Source organism: Protobothrops mucrosquamatus, unplaced genomic scaffold (genome assembly GCF_001527695.2).
Source record: "Protobothrops mucrosquamatus isolate PMUCROS unplaced genomic scaffold, P.Mucros_1.0 scaffold818, whole genome shotgun sequence".
NCBI classification, from domain to species: domain Eukaryota; kingdom Metazoa; phylum Chordata; class Lepidosauria; order Squamata; family Viperidae; genus Protobothrops; species Protobothrops mucrosquamatus.
Genome location: NW_015387080.1, coordinates 209,959 through 224,795, shown reverse-complemented (window position 1 = coordinate 224,795; position 14,837 = coordinate 209,959). Strand labels below are relative to the sequence as shown.

Here is a 14,837-nt window from a genome sequence, read left to right as displayed (position 1 = left end):
TGGAAAAAATAATGGACAAACCTGAAAAAGGGGCTAGTCTGAAAGAGGTTCATTGGGAGAAGCCATATGTATCTTTATAACTTCAGTTTACAAAGAAAAATTCAAAACAAAACCAATAAAATGTTTATGCATCTTCTAATAACAATACTTACAGTTGAACAGAATATGTAAATTTGCTTTGAAAAGACAATTCAATCTCATATTTTTCACATGAGGTGAAAGACTGTGCAGTAAGTGATACTATTTGTACAGTAAAAGTTAAAGAACCAAACAGACAAAAATGAGTTTTCAAAAAATAAATAAATCTAAAGAGGTGCTTTCTGAAATAAAGGACTGTCTTTTATCAAAGGGCACATAGTTACTGTAGCCTTTGGAGAACTCTCTTCCAGCTTCACCGAATGGCAATGAAGAGCTAGAGTGACACAAACAAAAAGAAAATGTATTGACAAGCGATTCCTAATGAAACATGCCATGTTGCTTTTCAGCTACTAGATGGCACTAATAAGCTTTCAATTTGTTCTTCTCAGTGTTTAAGCTAATCTCAAGTAGTTATGTGGTCGTCTTCTTTATGACTGGGATTGCTGGAGGAACATTCTGTGCAGCACTGACTTTAGAGCGCTGTTGATCATTTAAAATCTATTGGGAGTTTCAAGAAAATAACATGCTATGATTCAGAGTCGTTAGCTTGTTGCACTACTTCTGAATTCAGTCTTAATGCTTGTTTATTACATTTGAAAGGCACAGAACTTAAGATAGAAGGGTAATGCTGATTTGATTTGAAAAAAACCCTATGATTTATAATATGGCTTCTCTTTTATAAAATTACAAGTACTGATGATGATGTGATCTTTATATTAAATCACTGCAGCATGTTAAACAGTGCCATTGATATTTGAACAAGAAGATAAATAGAAATATAATTTCTTTAGAGAAATAGAGGTTAATGTTTTCCAGAATACAAAAATGTTAGAAGAGATTTTTTCCAGCTTACTTGTTTTTCACAGATGACATCTATACTTATTTATATTTATATTATTAAGCATTTATAATTTAGCAAACACTTACTAAGTATTTTACCAGAGTACTTTATTGATTGCTTATTACAACCCAGTTAAAAAGGTTCCTAACTCAATGTTAAAATCAGAAAGTGGTGGAATAATTTGCCAAATGCTATTGACAATGTAGCTGAATCTCAGAAGAAAATGTTTAATGCTTCTAAGATTGGAAACTTATCCCTTGATATTAATCAACCCTAAATGAGAAAAGATTGCCAAGCCAAGCAAATAAGTACATGTAAATTAAGTCCATAAGATTAAACAACCAGATAAGTATCGTTCATTTTGTTACTCCTGAAGACTAAGATCAATCATCAATCATTCCTCACAAAATAAGTTCTCTCCTTATCAGTTAAACTTTAGGTCTGCTTTCTTTCTTTGCTTTTTAGTATTTTGATCACATTTTTCATAGGAATCAACAGGGCAACACAGCTTTAAAAACAGGGGGGCTAATACAATTTTTGATTGAATTATAGAATCCCGCTTTCCAGGTTAAAAAATAATATGTTCATGTCATTCTGAACAACTCAGAAATCACTCTACTGGGTCCATATCTGAATTTTGCAATTTAAGAGGGATCTAGACAAATCGATCTGGGATTAAGGGAGGACAAGAAAGATAGTAACAATAGAAAATCAAGCCTTGGAGGAAAGTTGGTTAGCCTGCCGAAGGGAAGCATGAGCACATTCCTCAATTTCTTGGACAGAAGAAGGCAAATGCAGTCTTTGGAAATGGAGCACCAAGAAAATAATATGAATTATAATGACACCAATGTTGCTGAAGATATTACTAATATAATAATAATAATAATAATAATAATAATAATAATAATAATAATAATAATAATAATAATAATAATAATAATAATANCTTGAAGGTCATCTAGTCCAACCCCCTGCTCAGGCAGGAAACCCTATACCATTTCGGACAAATGGCTGTCCAGTCTCTTCTTAAAAACTTCCAGTGTTGGAGCATTCACCGCTTCTGGAGGCAGGTTGTTCCACTGGTTAATTGTTCTCACTGTCAGGAAGTTTCTCCTTAGTTCTAGATTGCTTCTCTCCTTGATTATAATAGTAACCTTTTCTCTGCGGCACTGGGGGGGGGGCAGAATAAAATCTAGTGAACTTAAGCAATATGAAGATAGATTTAGAGGAAGGAGAACATTACAGAAAGGGGGGAGCAGTTGTTTGGCAACTGAACAACAAAGCAAATCTAAATGGAGATTTTCAAGCAAAGGCTGCCAACCCTTCAGATGTTGACTTGAGATGTTCTACTTTGGAACCTTTTGCATACAAAAAGAAAAGATGAGAAAAGGTAACATACAACACTGCTATTCAACCCAGTTATTTGGAGGCAATAGAACTGTGGGCTGGAAGTAGACTGTTATCCCTACTTTTCCTTTAGGGTTAGCTACCTAGGGAATTCTGGTTCTCCTTTTTTTTTTTACCTCCAGGGCAAGAAAGCAAGGCTGAGATTTAGAAATGAAGTTTAAAAATGAAGAACAGAACAGAAGTCATCCTTTGAATTCTGCATATCCAGTATGAAGAAGAAGAGAGCATGGTTATATGGTTTGGGATGATGAGTGAATCCTTTCACCTGTTCCAAGAACAAGACGAGCAAGGAAGTCTTTTATCAGCCTTGCCGGGTGATTCTATAGAAGCGGCTTGCCAGATACAAGTACAAAAGCACAGTCAGTCCCTGTCCAGTTGCCAAAAAGTACATTATGAAACACACACTGCCTCCAAAAATGCCAGCAACAATACCTGTGAAACATCAGGACAGCAGGAAAATACAGACCAAGCGATACAGCCTGAAAGGCCTTTGCTGCTTGATTGACTGTGGTTGTGAAAGCCTATACTACTATATTAAATTCAGAGGTCTTGAAGGATTTTTGATCTACAGACAGGGATTGTGTTAAGACTTGCATTATTGAATGGTTTGAAATAGTTAAAGGAGGGCACTTTTAAATGCAGGGTGCATGAGCCTACTTCATATGCTGCATAACATTTGCTTATTTTTTCATTGTTACTTCTCTTTCCTCTTCCCCTGGCTTCAGTGGTGGGATTCAAATATGTGAACAACCGGTTCTTTGTATGGATCCCACTTCTGGAAGTCCATTCTGGGCCTGGGCAACTAAAAATTAGCTACCAGTTCTACCGAACTGGTGCGAACTGGCTGAATCCCACCACTGCCTGGCTTATATTCTTTCCCTTTCATGTGCTATGAAGGAATAGATCCAGTGGAACCAGTTATTAGGAACCGAAGCTAAGGGAAGACCCTAAAGTGAAGCAAATAAAAAATCTATATAACAAGCAAAAGCCAATGTAATTGGATTTTTTTTTTTTGCTCTAAAGCTCAAACAAAAAAAATAATCCAGATAATAAAGAAAATGTCTCCCGAAGTGGAAGCAGTATTTGACATTGTGGAAATCGTTTTTCCCTAAGCCCAAATCAAGAACTGTAGATTGTCCTTGATTTATGACTTATTACTAAGCAAGGTGGATGTTAAGGGACAGCTAATTTTATGACCTTTTTTAGTACGGTTAAATGAATTACCCTGTTTGTTAAGTGAATCATGTGGTTCTTAAATGAATCCAACTTCCCCCATTGATTTTGTTTGTCAGAAACCAGCTGGGAAAGTCACAAATAGAGATCAGGAGACCCCAAGACACTGCAACGGTTATAAATACGTGCCAATTGCCAAGTGCCCGAATTTTGATTATGCGACTACAGGGTTGAGGGTTGTAGGTGTGAGGACTAGTCTTAAGTGATTTTTTTCAGTGCTGTCGTAACTTTGAACAGTGGCTAGACAAATGGCTGTAAGTGAAGGACTACCTGTATATCCTGAACAGCCCTAACGTATTAATTTCAAAATGAATAATCACAACAATTATGAAAAAGGAAAGAAAAAGAAAGGTGTTGCCTAAAAGTTAGGTTATGGATAGAACAATTCTACCTACTTTGACAAGAGAAATCCTTTGACCAGATGATTAATTGCTCTGACTGTCAGGAAGTTTCTCCTTAGTTTTAGGTTGCTTCTCTCCTTGATTAGTTTCCATCCATTGCTTCTTGTCCTGCCTTCAGGTGCTTTGGAGGATACTTTGACCTCCCTCTTCTTTGTGGCAACCCCTGAGATATTGGAATACTGCTTTCATGTCACCCCTCATCCTTCTTTTCATTAAACTAGACCTACTCAATTCCAGCAAGCATTCTTTATATGCTCCAAACAAAGAATGGGAGGTAACAGGGCTTAGCTGCATTTCAGAATCAAAATTCTTATGAAACATTCTACTTCCAATTCCCAAAGAAATCTCTATATTCTCTCTGGAAGATATGAAATGAATGGAGTGCTAATCAACCATGCCAGTCTCCCTTTGAAGCTTCTAGCCTTGATCTGCCTTTTTCAGCCTGTCTGTTGCTCACAAAGAGACCTTCTGAGTAACAGGAGAGACCCCACTATCATGCCTTTTCATTCTGCAGAAACCCAGATGTTTTATGATACTTTGAATTCCCTGGCAGATGGAGCACTTAAGGATTGAAAAGAGGATGCATGGAAGGGGGAAGGGGACTCAGATGTACGGTAATCCTAGATTGTATTAGATGGCACACTGCCTTTTGCACAGTCCAAGGTAAATTTGGGAAAGCAGGACTTGCAATAAATCACATACACACCCACACATACACAAATTATACAAACTCCTGAACTTCCTGAATATTTAATGAATAAAATGTGTCCAGAGACTTAACCATGAAACACATTGTGCCAGATTAGGGATGGACCAAATTGCCGTATTAGATTTCACTCCATTGTTTATAAATGGAAGTTTGGCTCAAATATATGAAACTGAATGGAAATCTGTACAGATTATCATATTCTTATCTCCTTATATATACAATTGTATATGAATTATTGTAATATATGCATTTTTTCCTATTCTATCATCTATTGTCTATTATTTTTCACCAATATTCACTTTCTCTCTATATATATTTAATTAGAAGACTACATAACCAAAATTTTAAGAGTCCAAATATTAAAAGAATAATTGATTTTCATTGCAGATGGAAGACTGAATTAGAAAGTTCACCTTAAAATGTGATCCAATTGAATCTCTTTCCTCCTATTTCTCATAACAATACCAGACAAATTTAACTGATTTGGGAGCAGAGGACAATTTTATCTGAAATCTGATTTGTAGAATTCAGTTAAAGCAAAATGTCTTTACACAACATACAATTACTGAATCTATTAAACTGGCATATTTGAACATTTCCCATTCAAATAATTAACTAAAATCCTGCCAAGAATACATATGACTTAATTTTACATTTAAAACCAAATCAGGAATGTTGCACAATAATATATCAGACAGACTGAATGTCAGCACAAGAACACGGAACCTTTCTTGTTGCAAGACATATAATTATTGAATTATTTTTTCCTCAGAATAGACTTTAATAGAATAGGGACTTATGGTCAACCTTATATTTCACACATTTTCACATTTCAGTGGAGCAAAATGCACTAGGAGCTGCCCTACTAACTCATGCCTAGACAGATTATTGGTGTGCAGGAGAATTTATAACTGGGATTTATCTGAAGACTCCAAAATTATTCTTTACTCCATTATGTTAATGTGTGGGGGTGAAGAGCAACAAAATCTGACACTGAAATTGAAGAAAATGACTAGGCTAGAACCAATACTTATTGTGTTTATGGCAAACTGGATTGGCTGTAAGATTTAAGCAGGATTGTACTTATTTATAGCCACAGTTAAACATTTAACTGTTGCTGCTGTAATCTTAGGATTTTCATCTGCAAATAAAATTTTTACATACTCAGATGTATTGCTTTCTTGTTTAGATTTTAAAATAGGCCAAGTAACTTCTTGCCAAAGACTCTTATAACATTCACAATACAATACAATACTTTTTTTCAATTTAAATGTTTAGCTGTGGTTATAAAACCAAGGTTTTTAGTAACCTATCAGTAGGTTGGGGTTTTAAGTGTATTATGTAGTATTTATTAAACATTTTACTTGTTAAATTGTTACATCTAACACAATCCAAGTTTAGATTGCATTGATATCTTGTTTTTGGCCTTTTGGCTATAAATAAAATTGACCGAAGTTTGGAGTAGTTATTTCTAGATCAAAATAGTTACAGCACACTTAAGATGGATGTGCACATTTTGTTAAGCTATACAATAAGCATGTTTAGGTGTGGTATAGTATTCTGAATGAACTCGCTCACTGAGCTTTATAAATCCTGCTTTATAGCTTAATAAATTGTAGGAGGCCAGCAAGTCTGGTTTATAAACATGGTTTATAGCTTATGGTGTTTTGTGAATCAGCCACTGTGATTTATTCAGCAATCTATCAGTTAAATAAACTAGGCTTAGCGTGATGTGTGAACCCAGCTCAATCACTCGGCTTTCTTTCATAATGACAAGATGGCAGTTTGTGATTTGTTCATTCAGAATTAAGAGTGTGTAGGATATATTTTTAGCATGATAGTCAAAACTGTGTAAATATCTCTTTAATCACTTGCCCCTTAGACAGGCGTATTTAAAAAAAATGAGTTCAGTGATCTTGATTTTATATTTTCTTTTTTTGACAGAACTGCAAGTGACATGCCAGTTTTTCCTTCCCCCCCCAAGATTAATGGTTTTTTTTTAAATAAAAGGTAATTAATAATCTTATCTAAATGGGTTAGATATTATGGTGGTTGGTTAATTGATATGCTAAGAGAAACTAAATAAATTTTGTTATAGTTACTCCAAGGTATGAATCCAGCCGAGGGTGCCACTCTTCACTTATTCCAATGTATTTCCACCAACAAAGTTGTAGTGAGTGAATTGGGCAGCCATATAATTTTTCTTAATAAATAATGAATAAATATGTCCAGTGGATATCCAAGTCTGGCACCAGTTGACACCCCCAGGGAAGCAATAGTGGGGGGAGGGCTGTGGTCATCTGAGTTGCCCAGTGCAGAGGTCTCCAACTTTTGAGCACCAGGGACCGTTCCGTGGAGAGAGGTTTTTCCTTGGACTGGAGGGGCTGTGGTTTCATGTACTGCCTGCATCCCACGGATGGGGCTTTGCTTGTTTGCGTGGACCGGTTTCTGGCATCCTGCGGCCCGGTGCCAGTCCACGAACCAGGGGTTGGGGACCCCTGGCCTAGTGGACATCCAAGAACCTTGCTCCTTGGATATGTCAGCTAGGTATCTGGAATAAAGGAGGAAATGTGATGGTGGTGAAGATGGACACTTACGTTGGTTTGGATGCCTCAGCCTGGTCAGTCTGTAGTTTTTCTCCTCCTTCTACTTCCATAGTGCAATATACAATCCGGTTGGGTGCTAAGGATTTGAGACCCTGAACTTCCATGATGACAACCTAAAGGAGAAAGGGGGGGGGAGGGAGAGGGAGGGAGGGAGACAGAGAGAGAGGGGAGGGGAAGAGGGAGAGATAAAGAGGCTGTAACTCTTGGGCATGTTCTTTATTGAGGAATCAATTCCAGAATGAAGCACAAGTTATAATGCTTTGAGGAAAGCATCGAAAAATCTACCATGTAGGAGTACAAGGGTAAATTGGAAGGTTGTGGGATTTGTTATTGTGGTTTGAAATTAGAATCCTCACATTAACCAAAAACACCGGGAAGAGCAACAGGCAACCGCTTCCCCTTTAAGAGCCTGTTAGGCTCCTTATCCCACTGGAATATTAACTTTATTTAATTAAATATTTAATTAATTTAAACATTTTCCTTAAAAAGCAAGAACAGACAAGAGCTGACCTCCAGCATTGTCTTAGACCAGGGGTAGTCAACCTTGGCTCTTTTATGACTCGTGGACTTCAACTCCCAGAATTCCTGAGCCAGCTAAGCTAAGCTGGCTCAGGAATTCTGGGAATTGAAGTCCACGAGTCATAAAAGAGCCAAGGTTGACTACCCCTGTCTTAGACTCTGACTTCCCCTGCTACAGCTCTTCATCCTGTAGCCCAAGTATAACACCCGCTTGCTACCCATGAGACCCTACCTTCAATCTCCAGCATCTCTTTGAAAGCGTGGAAAAACTCCTGCTTGAAACCCAGGATTCAGTGGGAAACAACCTGTCAATTAAGAACTTGAGAATCTAACTTATCAGCCTGTGAAAAGCCCTTCCTGTGGTTCTTGTGAGTTCCTCAGTGTCTCTACACTTGGTATTACTCCCTGAATATATTCCCAGACCATGCTAAGCATCTACTATTTTTCATATTAAAAATCCATGCAATGGATCTAATAAAATAATAATAATAATAATAATAATAATAATAATAATAATAATAATAATAATAATAATAATAATAATAATAATAATAATAATAATAATAATAATAAAGTTGGAAGGGACCTTGGAGGTCATCTAGTCCAACCCCCTGCTCAGGCAGGAAACCCTATACCACTTCAGACAAATGGCTGTCCAGTCTCTTCTTAAAAACTTCCAGTGTTGGAGCATTCACCGCTTCTGGAGGCAGGTTGTTCCACTGGTTAATTGTTCTGACTGTCAGGAAGTTTCTCCTTAGTTCTAGGTTGCTTCTCTCCTTGATTAGTTTCCATCTGTTGCTTCTTGTCCTGCCTTCAGGGGCCTTGGAAAATAGCTTGACTCCCTCTTCTTTGTGGCAGCCCCTGAGATATTGGAATACTGCTATCATATCCCCTCTCGTCTTTCTCTTCATTAAACTAGACATACCCAATTCCAGCAGCCTTTCCTTATACTGTATGGTTAAATATGGTGGTAGCTTGGTTCATAGTTTACAGGTGGACCAAGGATAAGTTAGCTGTCTGTCTTCCTTACATCCCAAATGAAAAGAGAAATTGCCAAAACTGTAAAAAGTTGGCATTCCGTTTTAAGTTCTGATTGCCAAGACATTGATCACTGAGCTGCTGTTACCCAAATTTAGAACAGTTTTTTTTACAACACCCTTCTATTGATTTGATGAAAACTAGATGTTACCTCCAGGGAGAAAGATAGCACAACATCTGATTTGGAGAGCTGGTTTTCGTTCTCTTCTCCCATGTCAATGATGGAAGTGTTGTGGCTGCGTTTTAGTTTTTGTAACTTGAACTCGGAGCCCCCTTTGGACACTGGCATGCTTTCCAGGTTTGCCATGAGTAAATTGACTGAGGACTTCAACTCTTCAATGTACATGTTTTCCATTTCTTTGGACACAAATTTAGGAAATTTACGCTCCTGTGATGGAAAGTAAAAAAAAAAAGAGTTTATGATTGACAGGATTGCATATATTTATACATACTGAATTAAGTTCTCCAATAGGTATTTGTAGTGGCAATGCAGAAGACTAATGTTTATTGTGAGGAGTTTGGTTACTTGTCTTGATTTCTCCTTCATATTAAGAAAAGTCTAGAAGGTGAGAGCTCATTCTGAGCTGACCTGTTTGTTTTTTTAATTCTTGTTTACTGAATAAAGGAGGAAATTTTCATGTAGCTTCAAAGCTGTGAAAGTCTTGATTTCCATCCCAGAGTTTGTGCCACCCAGTTGAGACCAGATCTTCAGTCTCATGGCCATAACATAACCAAGTGGTCATGGTGCCACCTTTTGATAAAAAAAACCTTGAGCTGTTGTTTTGGGGAACTTCAGCACCTAGTGCTAGGTGCTGTGGAAATTGGCTATCCTTGGGGTACCTTTACTGACTTTCAGAGTTATATGTGGGGAATTGCCTTCCTATCTCTTTATTTGAGGAACATTGGTTATTATATGAGATGATGAAATATCTTGGATTATAAAATCTTACTTGACAAACGACTTCAACTATAAAGACTACCTATAAACATGTGAAATAAAGGTCCCATATCTAGTTAAAAAAATATTTTTAACGTCTGATTTTAAAGTTCTCAACTTAACACATTATTAAGAGAATATAGGTGAAGACCAGGAAAAGATCCTTTCCATGAAACCATTCTTTCGGCTTGTGACAAAATAAGACCCAACATAAAAGAACAAGATGCCAGCTTAGATACACAAACCCAAATTTTGACTACAACCAAAGAACTAACAATGCAGAAGATAACAGAAGAAGTGGAACAATCAAATACTAAGACAGAGGACTCAATTGACCAACAAATACAGTTAATGGAAAATTCAGAAAAGGGAGTGACAACACTCAAAATGGAAAAGACTTTCTATATAAATCAGAAGAAATTTGAGAAAGAAGAAGAACAGATTAAATGGAAGATAAACATATCAGGACAATCATGGGGAATTGGAATAATAGGGAGATGATTTAATGAATACAAATGGGCTAGCCCTTCCAAAACAATTGCAACTAAATGGTCTCTCTTATTTCAAATAGTATATATAATAATAGAGGGAGATCTATTTTATTATCTAAAAGCACTGAAATGGAAGGCTAGTTGGCAAAGGAAGAAGGCCAGAATAAGGCTGAAGAAAATTGGGGGTTTTATTTATTAGAGGGGATTTCATATTACTAATTAGAGGGTTAAAGGGAGAAGTTGAGATGAGGGGAATTTTGGTCATTAAATTTAAAATATTTGGAAACTAGTTGAAAATAAGGATTTTATTTGTTTAATATTTAAAAATTAGACCCAAAAGAAAAAATATTATAAATAAGTTTGATTTATTGATTAACCCAGACAATATATATAATGGTTTTGATTTATTAAAGGGGATACTGTATTATTAATTAGATTATTTAATATGGTGGGAAATAGATAACTTTTAGGAAATAGAACAAGACTATATTCAAATAGATAAGTTGTGTATTTTGAATATTAGATTCTGTTATGAATTGAGATAAGGGACACTTTGGTTACCTAAAGCTTGGAAATTATAAATGTCAAATGAGGATGAACCAGAATGTTATGTTAGCAAGGTGGATTCCAAGTTGTACATTAGGGATATTATTGCAAAATTGCTCTCCATACAAAACCATCTGTTCCGATGGCCACACACATTACTGGGGAAATATTTCAGCATTTTGTGCCTTTGGGCTCCCAAAACTTGTGATTTGCAGCTAGAGTCCACCAACACTTTTTGCTACATATGTAGATGAGGTCATAGGGAGCTTATGATTTTAGGTAGGAAGTTTTAAAGTATAGGTGCCTCCACCCCCACCCCCAAAGTCGTACTCTGTGCTTCATACGTTCAACAGTAGCCCTTGACTTATGACATTATGATGGACCCCCAGAAGGTATTTATGACTTGGTTTTGAAGTTCTGATGTCTGGACTCTCCATGGTCCATGATTGCATTTCAGGCACTCAGAAAACAGCCCACTTTTACAGCTGTTTGCAGCATCAAGAAGACTGAGATTTATATTTTTGCTGAAAACAAGTGTTTACTTTGAGTTTTCAGCAAAAATGCCCCAAAGCAAATAATGGGTTTAGTTAATGACTATGGCATTGGTTAACAACCACCACATTCATTTAATAATTACAACATGTGATGACCAGTTTTACGACTATCATGACTTACGACTGTAATTGGCAGGCTCCATTATGGTCGTAAGTCAAGGAGTACCTATAGGAGCTAGTGGAGTGAACTGCATATTGTGATCTCAAGGCATGGAGGAGTAGGTAGAAGTTGTTTATAGGTAAGACTAGAACTTCAAAAGGTTCAAAAGCGATTAAAATCCTTAGAAAATGGTTCAGTATTGGTCCATGCATAGGGGTGAGACTGATGGAGGCAGGATGGATTTGTTACAAAATAAAACCAGCAATTTAAAATATTACCAGTTAATACTGAAAGAATTGCACAAAGAACAGTAATAATTTCTTGTGATGAAGCTCTTAATTCAAAGAAACAGAAGTCCAGACTGTGCTATACTGTATATTCGGATAGATTCTATATACCCTTTCCTTAACACTATTTAACTGAACAGTAGGGCCTGGATAGTTCCCAAAGCTATTGTGTTGCATTATCTAAAGTGCAAAGTCCCAGAGGTCAAATCCAGAAGAAGGTCTGAACCCCATGGTATAAGATTTACCAACTCTACCATTCATGTCTGATGTTACCCGATAATGATGAAACTGATCATGTAAAGTTTCCTGATGATCAGTGAAAACAAAAGCTTTAGCCATTTACTTGAAGAAGTGGGAACTTCATCTCCCAAAATTCCCCTCAAGAAGTCCACACAACTTCAAGCTGCCCAGGTTGAGAAGCACTGCTCTAAAAATACAAGCCAGAAGAGGTGTGGGATCTGGTCTGATCTCTGATATTTGCCTGAGGCAACTGCTGCATGTACATGTAAGTTTGCATCAGATCCCCCTTGCATGAAAAATCTCTCCTATTGTCTCTTGGATAGGGAAGTTCTTCTAATGTGCACCCAACTCATGGAGAACATGGAGAGGAGAAGTGTTTGTTTTTTAAGGCACAGAAGCATTCTGCTTAGTTTTGCAGTGTTCCAGAAAAGAGTTTGAATATTTAAGTAGCTGCAGAAAGAAGACAGACCTTGATACTGTATTGAGTCTGTCCTTAAGCCAGCAGGTTTGACATGAGTGTTACAAGACAATGATCACAAGGATCAAAGTAGTCAAGTCTTGCCCAGAAAGAAAACAAGCAAGAACATCAAATAAGGCTGAAATCCTGGATATCACACATAGCTGCATTGAATAGGATGCTGCATCAAGGAACTGCATAGTTTCTTTACTTCATTTGGTCTGTTATTGCAACTGTGCGATAAAAGCCCCTTTGTACAATAATATTCATGAAGAGCTATAAAGCATCAAGGAATCATACAAAGCCAATGTCAGAAATGCCACCTCACACTCGCCTTACTATTTTGCTTCAGTGCCAGTCTGCCATGAACTACGGAGGAGGGGGGGCAGGGAAACCGAATGGGGGGGGGAGGAGGACTCTGCTGCTGGATGTGCCGGCTAGAGACATGAATTCAAGGACAACAGCCTGCGACGAAATGTAGCTGCATCCCAAGGGTGATCGTTCCAACAGCATATATAGTTTGAATATGATTCAGACAACCGAGGACAACGGGGAGGACGTTCCTGGAAGGGGGGAATTATGCTTGGGGATTTGGCGTGCGGACTTTAGATCTGGCTTTGCCATATTGTACTTCACTTGACCTTTAGTAAAATATATCTTTCTCATAAAATGGAGCCAAGGATCGTTCTTGCCTAAGGTCCAAGTTGAGGCAGACATTAAGCCAGATCAAAGGCCTGACCAAACTCTCCCACCAAGAAACAGGCTGCATCTTTGCTGAGCATGATCTCATTTTACATCCTCTCAATCATCAGCTGATGATTGAGAGACAGCATTCAAAAAGGTTATTCTTGGGGAATTATGTGTGCTGCAACCCACTTTTGCTGCAGGCACAACTCATTTCATTGCCTCCCATCTTGAAGAATAGACTTCAAGAGAAAAAAGATGACTGGTTCTGTTCAAGACAGGCTACAGGTAGTCCTTGAGGTATGACCACAACTGAGCCCAAAATTTCTCTTGCTAAGCGAGACCCTTGTTGAGTGAGTTTGGCCCCATTTTACATCCTTTCTTGTCACAGTCGTTAAGTGGATCACGGCACTTGCTAGGTTAGTAGCACAGTTGATAAGTGAATCTGGCTTCCCCATTGACTTTGCTTGTCAGAAGGTCACAAAAGGGGATCACGTGACCCCGGGACACTGCAACTTTCATAAATATGAACCAGTTGCCAAGCATCTGAATTTTGATCCCATGGCCATGGGGATGTTAAAATGGTTGCTAAGTGTGAAAAACGGTCATAAGTCCCCTTTTTCAGTGCTGTTGTAACTTCAAACGATTCTAAATGACTGGTTGTAGGTCAAGGATGACCTGTATTTTTAAAAAACAACTTTTGAACATCTTTGTGGCCAAATCTCTTAGCCCAAGAGTTTAAGAAACTTTTAACTGAAATCATTCCCACCAGTAATTCTACTCACCTCTCACTCCATAACACTTTGCTATGTTATGTCTCATTTTACATCCTCTCTAGTTTTCAACACGAGGCATAAAACCTCTTTCTACTGATCATTCTTTAACAGAGGTCCTCAAACTTGGCCACTTTAAGACTTGTGGACTTCAACTCCCAGAATTCCCCAGCCAGACTGGCTGGGGAATTCTGGGATTTAAAGTCCACAAGTCTTAAAGTGGCCATGTTTGAGGACACCTGGTCTTTAACTTATGGAAATGTGTTCAGGGCCAGAAAATTAAATGCTTCCTCCAAGCAAAATTTTGTTGTAATGAATGGGCAAGTACATAGCCAAATGTCTCTGCTGGGGCACTTTGAGAAAGAGTTAGGTTTTGACAGGAAGGCTGCGGAACAGATTCCTCATTAAAAGGTTATTTAGAAAATGAGGAACAGTCCAACCATTCCACACTTTTAATGACTGATATAAATTCATGATCTCCTGCATAATGTGCAAGAGAAGGAAATGTAGTAAGCTCATGGGAGAAAACATTTATTTATCCTCTGGGCCCAGTGCTCTTCAACATCTTCATCAACGATTTGGATGAGGGGATAGATGGGGAACTCATCAAATTTGCAGACGACACCAAGCTGGCAGGAATAGCCAACACTACAGAAGACAGGCTTAAGATACAGAAGGATCTGGACAGACTTGAACACTGGGCACTATCTAACAAAATGAAATTCAATGGTGAAAAAAGCAAGGTTCTACATTTAGGCAAGAAAAACCAAATGCACAAGTACAGCATAGGTGGCACCTTGCTCAATAGTAGTAACTGTGAGAAGGACCTCGGAGTCCTAGTGGACAATCACCTAAATATGAGCCAGCAGTGTGCTG

The 14,837-nt window shown here is 37.7% G+C and overlaps 1 protein-coding gene across 1 annotated transcript in view; it reads right to left on the bottom strand.

Annotated features, from left to right (window-relative positions):
* Window positions 1-7,322: 7,322 nt before the first annotated feature.
* LOC107290070 (calcium-dependent secretion activator 1-like) overlaps window positions 7,323-14,837 on the bottom strand; it is a 13,448-nt gene continuing 5,933 nt past the window's right edge. Inside the window, exons 3-4 of the mRNA XM_015818912.1 lie at window positions 9,044-9,280; window positions 7,323-7,448 (exon numbers count right to left, since the gene is read on the bottom strand). Of these exons, the coding sequence (XP_015674398.1) occupies window positions 7,323-7,448; window positions 9,044-9,280 (363 nt within the window). The remainder of the gene's footprint in view (window positions 7,449-9,043; window positions 9,281-14,837) is intronic.